Source organism: Lissotriton vulgaris, chromosome 7 (assembly GCF_964263255.1).
Source record: "Lissotriton vulgaris chromosome 7, aLisVul1.2, whole genome shotgun sequence".
NCBI lineage: Eukaryota > Metazoa > Chordata > Amphibia > Caudata > Salamandridae > Lissotriton > Lissotriton vulgaris.
Genome location: NC_141695.1, coordinates 129,840,596 through 129,853,346, shown reverse-complemented (window position 1 = coordinate 129,853,346; position 12,751 = coordinate 129,840,596). Strand labels below are relative to the sequence as shown.

General features: G+C 46.4%; 1 protein-coding gene across 1 annotated transcript in view; it reads left to right on the top strand.

Moving 5' to 3' along the window:
* The window catches only part of LOC147700986 (phospholipase A2 inhibitor and Ly6/PLAUR domain-containing protein-like), a 68,061-nt gene that overhangs the window by 45,679 nt on the left and 9,631 nt on the right, over positions 1–12,751 (top strand). Inside the window, exon 3 of the mRNA XM_086929812.1 lies at positions 10,688–10,837. Coding sequence (XP_086785938.1) covers positions 10,688–10,837 — 150 coding nt within the window. The remainder of the gene's footprint in view (positions 1–10,687; positions 10,838–12,751) is intronic.

Below are 12,751 nucleotides of genomic sequence, written 5' to 3'. Positions count from 1 at the left end.
CCCGGGCCGTGCAGGGGGGGTGTTCAGACTCTGCCTTACCGGCTGCAGGCCGGACGCTGGTTCCTCGTTCCTCCACCCCGCAGCTTTCACATAACACGTGCGGGGTGGGGAGAAATTTGCATCTTGCTGCAGGTGGGCTCCGCTTCACTTATTCGGCGCCCCGCAGCTCTTCACACGCTGCGGGCACTTCCCTTTCAAGTTCGTTACCTCTGCCGCCGCAGCCTCACTTCTCACGCGCGGCGGGGGACGGGGACGCTGCAGGCAGGCCGCGGGTGGGCTCCGGCGGTCTCGCCTTATTAAGGGGACAATCCGCTCACACTGCTGAGGCAAACGTATACAGTTTATAGCAGGTGGGCTCCGCTTTCGGTGCTTTACTGTCCAGGGCTCACCTTCGGCCAACGGGCCTGTTCTCACGCGGGTGGGCGCCACGACGGCTCCTGCACAGGTGGGCACAGTCGTGGCCAGGCCCGGCTCCAGGAATTATTGTTTGGGTGGGCCAAGGGTGCAATCGGGTGGGCCACTGCGGGCCCGATTTGTCTTATATATGTCTAGCCAGGCCTTCTTCTGGGCCGTCCTTTATCTCTTCTTAGTCTTACTAAGCCCAGTAAAATGCACTCTTTTACAAATCTCTTTCTAACTGATATCACTCTCAAAAAGTGTTTTTTCCATGTAATGGCTTGTCCCTTTGATGGGAAGAGGAGGTTTCTGAGTTGGGTGTATCAGGCATGTGACAATACTCGTGCTCCCTCTGTCTAAGCCTTCAGGGAGAATCCCTCCAACTGACCCCTGACTCTGCAGCGCATTCCCTTACATGCTTGATTATCCACTTTTCTACCACCCTTTTCCAGTGCATATTATCTCACAGTTGACCTTGGTCCACAGCCCTATACCAGCCACCATCTGGTTACACTTTCATTATTCCCGGGAAAAACATTAATAAAATCACCTCCAAACTTGAAACATTGAATATAGCAGTAAATATAAATAGCACACACTTTAAAGTATGTTTTGTTCCACAGTTGCCATAATGACCCGACTGCTCATTAAATAAACACGCATTTGCAATGTAATTTCTCTCACATTTGCAAGAGTTTAAGCTATTGGCATTGTAAATGACATGCCTTTTATTTATGTTTTTAAAAACCAACACATAAATAAAAGGCATTGTCATTTACAATGTCAATAGCTCAAACTCTAACAAATGTGAGACCTATTGCATTGCAAAATGCTTGTTTTAATTCTTGCGCCTCTTCTGGCCATGACGCTCCCTCCTCCCTGCGGGTTACAGAGTCTACTGTGCCTTTTATTGAAGGGCAGATACTTTAACTCGGACTACATGCGCACCATATAAAAGAAAATAAGCATTTCTGCAGTGAGAACCCTCTGGCTGCCCTTCAGACAGAACCTGTCTGCCACCCGTTCACAGCCAGCACTTAAAAAGGCACACCCTCTGTGCAGGCTTCCAGCACATAGGCCATCATGCACTGAATGAACATGACTGCCCCATGTCTTCCCCGCATGTCCACATCAGTGTTCCGACCTGCCATTGGTTGTGAAGGGATTGTTGGGTGTAAAGTGATAGGTGCAGCACCGAGTAGATAGACTTCTGGACTGAAAGTGTCTGTGTAAAAAAAATACAAATCAATGTTTTTAATATGTGTTATCAATTGCATGAGTTTGTAAAAAGTCAAAAGTTATTTGTTTTTATGTATATTTTTGTATGTTTGTTTGTACCTGTAGGGGACAGGGGTGCAGTAATTCTTATGTTTATTTTAAATTTAAATGTCCCTTTTGAAGGATGTTGGTTTGAATGGGGAGTGCTGCCTAGAAGGATTTAGGCAAGCGCCTTGGTATTGTTTCACATTGTAACTCATTCTCAGGGAATGACCATACAGGACTAGGTCATCTGTGATTACACATCACCACGAATTCACAGTGCCCATTTCAAACTCAGAGGTATGAAAGGCAAAGCTGGTCCAGTAAGAATGTCCGTCTAAGCTTAATGTTGCACAAAGCAGCAGCAGGTGCATTGACACGATGAGCTAAACTGCCTCGCTTTGTATCCCATTAGGTCCACTGCATTGTATGGTTTCACCTAAGCCTCTACTTTCTTTTGATATACAAATCTCACCACTTTGAACCCCATTTACAATGTAAACAGCCTCTTCGTGTTGATTGTCAGGAGGTAGGAAGCAGGGGGAGGAACGTATAGAGTCTCTGTGACAAAGGCAGTTTCCCATTGAGCTATCCACATAAAATTCTGTTTATCTGCATTTGAAAACTACCAACAGAAAAAATGATTGCTCTCCAGCAGGATCATAAATCACCAGAGTTATCAGGACATTATCGTTGTGTATCGTTGGCAGAATCACTGTGAGGGCCCAGGTTCTTGTTTGGGTGGGCCAGGCTCAAGTTTGGGTGGGCCTGGCCCACCCGGCCCAGCCTCTAGAACCGGGCCTGGTCGTGGCCGAAGCGGGTGGGCTCCGGTCGGTCCGCACTTTTTCTCGGGGCGCCTTCTCAGCAGGGCGGCCAGCAGCAGGTCGGATGGGTGCGGGGTGGGCTCCCGGTCACCTTCTCTTTCTCCACTAGGCCCGGGGCTCGGCACATGTCCCGCGGGCCTCTCAGCGGCCGGTGCGCCTCACAGGGGTGTGCTGTTGATGCAGGCAGCTCTCCTCCCCTTTTCCATTGATTTTTTTTTAGCTGGCACGCATGGGCACAGCTAACCCTCGTCGCCATTGTAAAGTTGTATGGGCCCTAGGCCCCCGTGCTCGCAATCACTGACACAGACACACTGGCTGTATGGTGCAACTGGCCCAGAGCACGTGGGCTCGGCCTCTTTTATTTAAGCTGTGTCACCTGACCAGTGACATCAGTGGTGGGTGGGTGAACAGTGTATTTACATAGTTAGCACTAGAATGCTAACTGACTCTAGGGCACTACACCCAGGTCTGCAACGAAGGAGGTTGCCCCAGCTGCCCCCCACAGCAACGAGGCACGGGAAAGGGGGGCATTGCAGAGTGGCCACAAACTCATCGGACAAAACTGACGCCACACCAAGGTAGCAGGGCGTCAACAGAACGACCAAACGGCGTCAGGATGAGGGTACAAAGAGGCCGCCAGGTGGGCAGGGGAGGAATATATACCTCTCATCCGCCTCCCACCAATGCCGGAAGTGACATCTAGGACCCATTAGGGTCGTGGAACACTGGGCTGCCATGTGTGCCATCTTGTGGCACTAAGGGGCCGGCTTCTTATGTGTGTCCCCTGCGGGGACATGTCGGTCAGCCCGTATTTCTTTTACTCCATTGGGGAAAAAATAGACTTTTAGAAATCCCTTCGTCTGCATCCCCACCAAACCTGGGGGTGATAAGCTGCTCAACAGCATCTTGGAATGGGAGTATTCTCTGGTGTGAAAGGATTTGATCAGAGTTTGGAATATCCAGAAACGTACGAGTTTGTTGGCTTTTTCAAATTACAAAGACTACCCACACCCTGGCATGCACCCTTTACAATCCTGCGTATGGCAGGGCAGATTTACAAGCCCCTTGCGCAGCCAGTGCATCATGTTGCGTGACGCACCGGTGGCGTAGCCAGCTGAGTGATATTTACAAGCACAGGTAAAGTCACCCTACGTGACTTAATCTGTGCTTGTAAATATCAACCCTGTTCATGCAACACTGTGCGTGTTAAGGCGTGACATGGGTGTTGCTGTGGGTGTTCCCAAACAACACCCATGTCCACTGATGCATTTCCAGATTTACGAGAAATTGTGAATGTAGAAATGCTTCAGAATGCTATGTCACCCTAGGGGTGGCGTAGCGAGGTGAAACAAGGAGAAATGTTTTAATTATTCCTCGTTTTTTTCCTCTTTCAATGTGTGCTGCATTATACAGCACACATTGGAAGAGGAAACCACCTCAATTGATTACTTTTGTGCTCAGCGCAGGCCTTCTTGCACCATGGTACGAGGGTGCCTGCACCGGCACATGGCAGCAGTTTGTGCGCTAGCGCTGAGGGAAGCACAAAGATGCAACACATTGTTGTACATATGTTGCATCCGTGTGCTTTGAAACTAACACAGCGTGGCGCACAAAAATTACTTGCTGCATCGCGCTCCGTTCGTTTCTTGTAAATCTGCCTCCATATTTGTACTGTGTATTAACAAACATTTTCACTCCCTGTGCTAAGCCTTTTTTTTCTATATGTGTTAATTTGTGCTTAGGCCCCGGTAACTTTTTGACCACATAAGGTATCCACACCAAATTTGCGTTTTTATTTTCCCAACATCATGGGGATTCTAAAGGTACCCAGGGTTTCTGAATTCCCTTAGAGGGGGCCCAGAAATTAGCCAAAATACAGCTACATTGCTTTGAAGAATGGGAAAAAAGGGCTCAAGATGAAAACGCTTTTTTTCCTTGCAACTGATACAAAAAAGGGGTTGTGGTGCTGAAATCACCATCTTCCCAGCTTTCAGGCACAAGCAGACTTTTGTCAGAAAACCACATTTCTTTTCACAGTTTTGGCATTTTTCTGGTGCCTTGACTATTCTTGCTATTTCTTGTGCTTTCAACCTCCTTCCAGTTAATGGTAGAAATTGGTATGAAAGCAATAATGGATCCTAGGAAGCTATACATTTACAAAGAGTAGACGAAATTCTGAATTCAGCAAGGGGTCATTTGAAAGTAACAGTTAAATATAGGAAAAATTGAGGGGCGTGGGCAGCAACATGGCCGAGTAGGACGTGTGCCTGCACTGCTCCAGCAACCTGAATTACTCCAACGCTCATATTGGTGGCATGAGGTCCCAAAAACTATGCAATTATATCCCTATTGGTCCATAATCCCCTCCCCGACAGCAGAGGGTGGTGAGTGAGAGCCACAGTAAGCCCACAATCCATAGTGGGGAAGACTGGTCCGAAGGCCCGAGAGCGAGATCCAAGATGGCGCCGCTGGAACGCTGAGAGGGGAGGCGGCGCGTCCGGAGGACTGTGAGACTATTAAGAACTGTGGCTGCTCAGGGGTGCATTCCCGCTTGGTCGCTGAGACCCCAGAAGGAAGCGGGGGCTCTGGCGGAGCTCTGCATCGGCACCGGGGAGTCGGCGAGACGGAGAGAGGAGAAGCTGACGCCGGGACCCGCTGGCCGGACTGCTATCGCCGAACAGGGAGGTGAGGGCTGGCCTCAAAGAGCGTGGTGCCCTGCAAAATGAATATTTCCCCCTCTCCCGACAGGTTTTTAAAGATATAAATGCCGAGCTCTGGTCACTGCTCTGGTTGGGGAAACAATCCAGGATAGCCCTAGACACACTGCAAAGGAATCAGTATAATGAGGGGATCTCCTTGTCAAATATCGAAGCGTATTACTGGGCAGAACACTTATCACCGATAAACGAATGGCTTCACGCCCCAGCAGATCATCCCACGTATAAATTGTGAGAGGGACAATGGCGCAGCGCACGTGTTTGTACTATATATATATGGGGGTAGAGGGAAGAGAGACTGCTCTCCGCAACGCAGGTTACTATGGAGGTATGGGAGAGAGTGGCCAGGACGATTGGCTGGACACACAAACCTACGAAACAGACCCCAAAATGGCACTGCTCATGGCTAAAGGAACTGCATAAGCTGAGGGGTTTAAAAGGTGGGATGACATTGGAATCTCCGTACTAGGAGACTTGCTGAAAAGGGGAGACCTGAAGTCCTTTCAGACGCTGAGGGTGGACTACAGATTGCACCACACTCAGTATTTGAAGTATGCACAGCTGTGTCATGCATGGGGGGCGGAGAAGGCGCTCTCCTCTCCCTTGCCAGAATATGGCCCGCTTGAGGGCTGCTTAATGCAGGAGCAAATCCCGAGCAAATTAGTTTCCCTGACTTATAAAACTCTGATCAATAATATGCCTGACAGATTAGTGAAACTAAGAGAATCATGGGAACAAAACCTGGGGAGATGGACACACTGGACTGGGAGACAGCGCTGATGCAACCCAGGGAAGTCCCAAAAAAGTCCGGTCTTCGGCTCATACAATATAAACTTCTGCATAGGGTATACTACAATAGACTACGACTGCATCGTATGGGGCGAGCTAGTGACACTGTCTGAGATGTGGGCAGGAGAAGGGGGACTATTATCATACTATCTGGGAATGTCCTGTCATTCAGGAATACTGGGCTAAGATAATAAGGGAATTGAGTCAGATACTGGAGATGGTTTCCCGATGGAGCCCAAATTGGTCCTACTGGGAATAACTAATAATGTTGATCTGAATCGTAGAAAGTCCCTAGCTTACCATTGAATTGGTAGAAAAGGGCGTCTACTAGAATAGTATAGAAGGTGCTCACAGCCCTAAAGTACAGACCATAACCACATGTATATTAAATCACAAAAAGAGGTATAACAAGATAAAAAAACAATACTTGTGCCGTCCGTCAGTCGCTTTAATTAATTAGCTTGACTTCCTTCACGTTCACCATTAACTGAATTTGTGCTTTATTGTGCTCTGTACACATTGCGTCGGCCTCCCTGCTCCTCTTCGTTCTCTTCATTTTCAGGATGTAAATACACGGCACAAGTATCAATGCATCCAGTCATGCTCTGTATCTTTTAGCCTGTTTCCCATATTAGTGGGTTGACTTTTAACCATCCTCACAAAATCGGTGGCTCCCTTGACTCTTAAAGTACATTCCTAATTAAGAAGATTGGCACACTATCCATGAAATTAATAGTGTCCCAATCCAAAGGAAGAAGTTGGGTTTATGATCTATCCATGTGGTGGTGACTTGGAACCATCCACACAATACAGATATTGCATGAACCTTGTCCTGATGAAGGTCCTATTGTAAAACTGAAACGCTGCGTCAACAACTTTTGTAACAATTTATTTTTAAATGTTCTTCATGTGAATTGACACATTTTTAACTGTTCTCAATGGCACTATAAATTATTTTAGGGAAATGTTTTTTTGAAAAAATTGTTTTATGAATGTATTATTCTCTAAATAAATTGTACAATTTTTCTATACATAATTTGTAATTGTTTTTTATCTTGTTATACCTCTTTTTGTGATTTATTATTCATGTGGTTATGGTCTGTACTTATGGGCTGTGAGCACCTTCTATACTATTCTAGTAGACGCCCTTTTCTACCAATTCTTTGGCAAGCTAGGGACTTATCTATATTTCTACTGTTTACTACTCCTTGTCCCTGATCGGATCTAAAAGGAGACCTCCCTGTCTTTTGTGAGGCTGATCTGAATCGGCCACTCCTGATCTTTGTAGCACTAGCTTTAGAGGTGTCTAAGAGGGACATGGCCTGGGCGTGGGGCGCTCCCATACCTCCTCGGATAGATGAATGGAGAGGGAGCATGGATATGTACATGCAACAGAAAGGGTCACATACAAAGCTAGGGATGTCCCAAGAAGTTCACTAGAGTATGGGGGAAGTGGAGACAATATCATGGCTTTGACAGGGGACTGTGAAAAGAGGAGGAAGGGATACTCTATTATTCAGGTTGCATGAGGGGAGGCCTCCAAATGATCTGTGCATTTTAGAGACAGGTGGGGCAGCACTTTATAGATTTGTCGTGTTACTAGTGGGATCGTGGGTATGGCGGGTGGAGGGAGGAGGGTGGAGGGGAGACAGGGTATGGGAGATGGATCCATATGACATGCCTGTTATGTTTATGCATTTAAAAAAAGCAAATACAAATATTTAAAAAAATATATATATATAGGAAAAATTGAAAATTATTTGAAAAAACAGTCATTTGTGTCAACGTTTTTACCTGGAACTTCTTCTAATTATGACAGCTGTTTGAAAGCAATATACCATTACATTTGCTGTACCTTTTTGGTTGTGGGGATATATAGGACTTGTAGGTTCACTAAGAACTCGACGAACCCAGAGCCAATAACTGAGCAGCGTCTTGCAATGGTTTTTATCTACGGGTATATAGCAATTATTTTTGGCAAATATATACAAGGAAAAATTGGTATGAAAGACACCTATGTATTCCTGAAATGGGAACAATATAGAGTTTAGAAATAGTATATATTTGCACATTTCTGAAATTGGGAGTACCTATACTAGCATGATAATTATTAGTCATTTTTCAAAATGACTTCTTTTTTACACATTGTCTTTCATTTGGAAACCAGAACTGCATCGAAAGTCAATAGGTAATAACAGTTGTTCTACAATTCTGTGTTACCCTAAGACTCCTGTTAAAAATGTTACCTCACTTGTGGGGGTAGGCCTTGAGCCCACAACAGGAAACGGCTCAAAACGCAATGTGGACACACCACATTTTCATAATGTAAAATGACCCTTTTTTTGCAAAGTCTCTAGCTGTAGTTTTTGAACCCTAGCTCTGCCTGCCTGCACCAAGGGAAAATAGCAAACCTATACATTTGTAAAAACTAGACACCGAGGGAAATCCAGGATGGGGTGACTTGACTGACTCTCAGAGGGTCTGTTACCCAGAATCTCTTGCAAACCTAAAAAAAATGTAAAAAAAATATTTTTTAGTCACATTTCTGTGGTGGAAAGTTCTAGAATCTGCATGGACCACAAGATTCCAGCCACCCCACATTCCCCAAAAACTTCTAAGAAAAATAGTACCTCACTTGTGTGGGTAGGCCTAGTGCCTGTGACAGGAAACGGCCCAAAACTCAAAGTGGACACACTACATTTTCACTGCACCTATCTGCCCCCCAGGGGGCAGAAAGACTGGAATTTTGTGTGTGTGTTTGGGGGGGGGGGAGGGGAATGGCATGCCCATCTTTGGCAGCCCCCACTGCTAAATTAATCATAAAAAAACTGGTGTCTAGTGGGCTTTCTGATCCAGTGGGGCAGATTGTTGGCAACCTCCCCCATCTGCACTCAGGAGGACTAAGGACTGTTATGGTGCAGGGGGTTGGGGGCTTTGGTGTGCCCATGTTGGGCAGCCCTAACCCCTAATTTACATAATAAAATAAATCCCTGGTTTTTAGTGGGTGTTCTGCCCCCTGGGGGGCAGATTGGGGGCTACTTCCCCATATGCCCCCTCTGTGGGGCAGAAAGACTTGATTTTGAGGGGGAGGGGTGGGGGCATTGGGAGGCCCCCACCCTTATATTACATGTAAAAAGAAATGGTGTCTAATGGGCTTTTTGCCCCCCCACCCCCACCAGGGAGGATCAGAAGGACTCTATTGTGGAGGGGGTGGGGGCATTGGCGTGCCATATTGGGCAGCCCCCACCCCTAATTTCCATAGAAAAAAAATGGTTCGAGTTGGCTTTCTGCCCCCCCCCCCCGGGGGGTGGTAGATTGGGGCTGTAGCCCCCCATAAAACTGAATTTAACCCAAAAACAATAAGGAGAGCAAATGCCCTTGCCCAAGAGGCCGCTCACACCTCCCTGGTGCCTAGTGGGTGAATCCCTGCTTGGGGATCGCTCACATAGGGTGATCCCCAAGCAGGGATCCACTAAGGAGTGGTGCCATTGGAAAGAGGAGATTCTCCCCTTTCCAACAATACCTCTCCCAAGTGTTTCGGTGCTCAGGGCTGAGGTAGGCCCACAAGCCCTGAAACACATGTTTTTAATCTAATGACAACAGCGTGCCGTGCGCACGATTGTCATTATATTGAAAACATGTTAGGGGCCTCTGGAGGTTGGGGAAGCTCTTCCTCACCTCCCAAGGCACAAAATAAAAATGGAAATCCCTCCGTTATGTACCGCAGAGGGATTTCCGTCCCCTGTCCTCGTGATGGAATGGTTCCATCATGACCACAGGAACACCGGTGCTCATGATGGAACAATTCCGTCATGAGCACCTAACAGGTTAATAGCTTAGCCCCCTCAAGTGTCACAAGAAGACTCGCCTGACAAGCCAGGCACACGCAGTAGCGACTCCTCCGCTAAGGCAGTGGAGCGTTGCCCCAAAAGAAAGGAAAAATAAAATGATAATAATGGGATATTATTGTCATTTTATTCCTCTCTGCTGAGGCAGCTTGCGGGCTGGGCTGCTATGCTGACAAAGCAGAGGAGGAGTGGTGAGCACACTAAAGTGCGCTTGATGCTTTCACCGGCACTCTCGGATGTGCACTGTAGCATGTTCTCCATGCAGACCTCATAACAGCTTTGCATGGAGACAGGCCCACAGTCCCCGTCTGAGCGCAGAACTATGGTCACTAGACCAATCACAACATTGTGTTGCAGTGTTGTGATTGGTTTAGGGGAGCCTGGCTGCTTCCTGTGCGGCAGATGAGAGACGACTTGGGACAGAGCAGCGAGGAGGTAAGTACATTTTTCAGTTCTTTACACATTTACCTCCTTACCTGCTCACCTCACCACCCAATGTCCGTGCTGCCTGCCACTGCAGTTACAGTACCTCAGTTTACTAAAGCATCTGATCTATGAAACGTTGTCCACGTGATGGCAGGGATTGATAAAAAGAGTACCATTTATTTGCAAGCAATAAACATCTCATAGACAGCAACAAAATACTCCAAGGAGTGAACGTGTGCTTTATAAACACAGGTCATGTTATCTGCAGAATGTTATTAAGTCTTTGGAAGAAGCACCCTCTGTAGGAGCGAGCATCACAGCCCATTTGTTTTGATCAAACATTTATTTGCTGGACCATCCACATCATTGAAATTTGTCGTGTCTTTTTCTTGAATGGGTTGAGCTTACTTACTTTGTGTTTCCCTAGAGGGTCTAACAACATCTGTGAACACCATGCGCTGTGCATTGGAGAAGGAGTGCGGCAACTTCTTACTCAGTCTGAGCATCGGAGGCTTCCAGCTCCGGCTGCAGAAGAATTACTGTGATGAAGACAGCTGTAACGCTGAAGATATCATCGGTATGTGGACCTTGGATGATATATTGTACTTAACTTAAAGGGAAATGAATCAAAACATTCTCTTTTTCATTTCAAACTATTTGAAGAACTCAGACAGGGAAAACATTAAGCCTTGGAGGCTGAACCACAGCAGCCAAGAGTAAGAGCCCCATTCCTCCATGGACCTTGCTTAACATTAGGTCTAGTTGAAGGTCACCAAAATATTGTTCGCTTGCTAGAATGACTGAAATTAGTAGCCACAATCCAGGACCTGATGGGTCCAGTGACCTCATCAAAAGACAACTCTAAGCTAGTTCACCACAAATGGCCACCATTTCAGTGCTGGTCTTGGCCAGGAGGTTTCAATGATCCCTGTTTCTTCTTCAGTGGGTGATATTCTTCTGCCTTCATGCCTGCGGCCCACACCAACCCACCAGGACACACATTGATATTATCAGTGGCTAAAGGGAACAGGAACAATGTGCAGCTTCACGTCGCCAACAGCCTCAGTGTGTTCATCACTCTCCTCTGACATATACACCCATCCTATTCTGTTGCTTTTGTTGAGCCTGTCTAGGAGCCTGCTAATGTTTAATGTAATGACTGCAGTAGTCAGGGCCGGTCCTAGAACGTCTGGGGCTCCAGGCGAAAGGGAAGATGTGAGGCCCCTCTAATTTGCATGTAACATCCAGTTGCAGCCGGCATGACTCGCGAGTAATTTAAAAATAAAATAAACTTACCTTTTCGGGTCTCGCGTCGTCTCTGCTCCTGACCTGCTCTCCTGCTATCCTGCCTCTGGCAAGAACAGGAAGCCTCCCCACTCCCCTAAGCCAATCACAAGATTGCAATGGCAGCATTGAGATTGGTCGGGACGCCGACCAGCCAGGCACCTATGGGGAGGCCATTTTCTCCATGTAGGCTGCATTGCAGCCTACTTGGAGTTAAGGAGGGCGGAATCATTCAAAATATAAAATGACACAAAAGAAAACCTCTCACACCATGGATATAATTGCACATTTTAAAAGGCTCCCTTCTCTTTCTGATCTATTATTGTGCTACCTTAGGATGACATTAATACTTCCTAATTTGTTTTAATTTAAAGCCTTTCACCAGTACCCCACACGCACATGCCAAGAGACGTAGGACAATCATTTTCGTGTGTGGGCTCTTTGCTCGCCAGAATTATGTTAAGTGCAAAAACAAAATACATATAGTACAAAATTACAAGATAACATTGCAAACAAATAAAGATTGTACATAAATAAAAAAAAAGACTTCAAACAACCGAAACCATTGCTAAATCCTACAGTGACTTGAAGGCATGCTTCAGATTCAAGGGGTTTTCAAATCAACTTTTTTTATTTGGTTTCAGAACTGTAGGAAGTAGTAGTGGCTGCCTTTAGCGCTGGTGGAGCCCTGTGCGACAATGTTGGTGGCCCCCAATGACTCGCTCTGCCACAGATTCCTTCACTACCACCCTTTAACAGTGCCACTCAAGTCCCCATAACCACATTCTCACTCAGATGCATTTAATTTGATTTACAGCGCCACTGAAACCAGTGTAGGGTATCAAACAACATTATATCACACATTACACAGAGACAATCAATCATAGGTGTGTAAATCACAATAAGTAATGTTACATAGGGCAAAGGACTAGGAGTCACATGACAATCATAATAGTAGGCAGTAAAGTTTTTGGTCTGGAGAAACACAAACTCTGAAGTTAGAACATAATACCATGGTTGTGTCGGGGTGGGCCTCAGCCAGGCCTACCAGTGCTAGTGGTTCGCCCTTCTCTGCACAAGTCCTCAGACCAATAGGAAAGAAGTTGGCACTGAAACTGGAATATAAAACAAAACTTTAATTAATAAACCTCACGAGGAGGAACCAATTCACACAAAACCCTTCGGTAGTGTATGAAGTAGCACAATG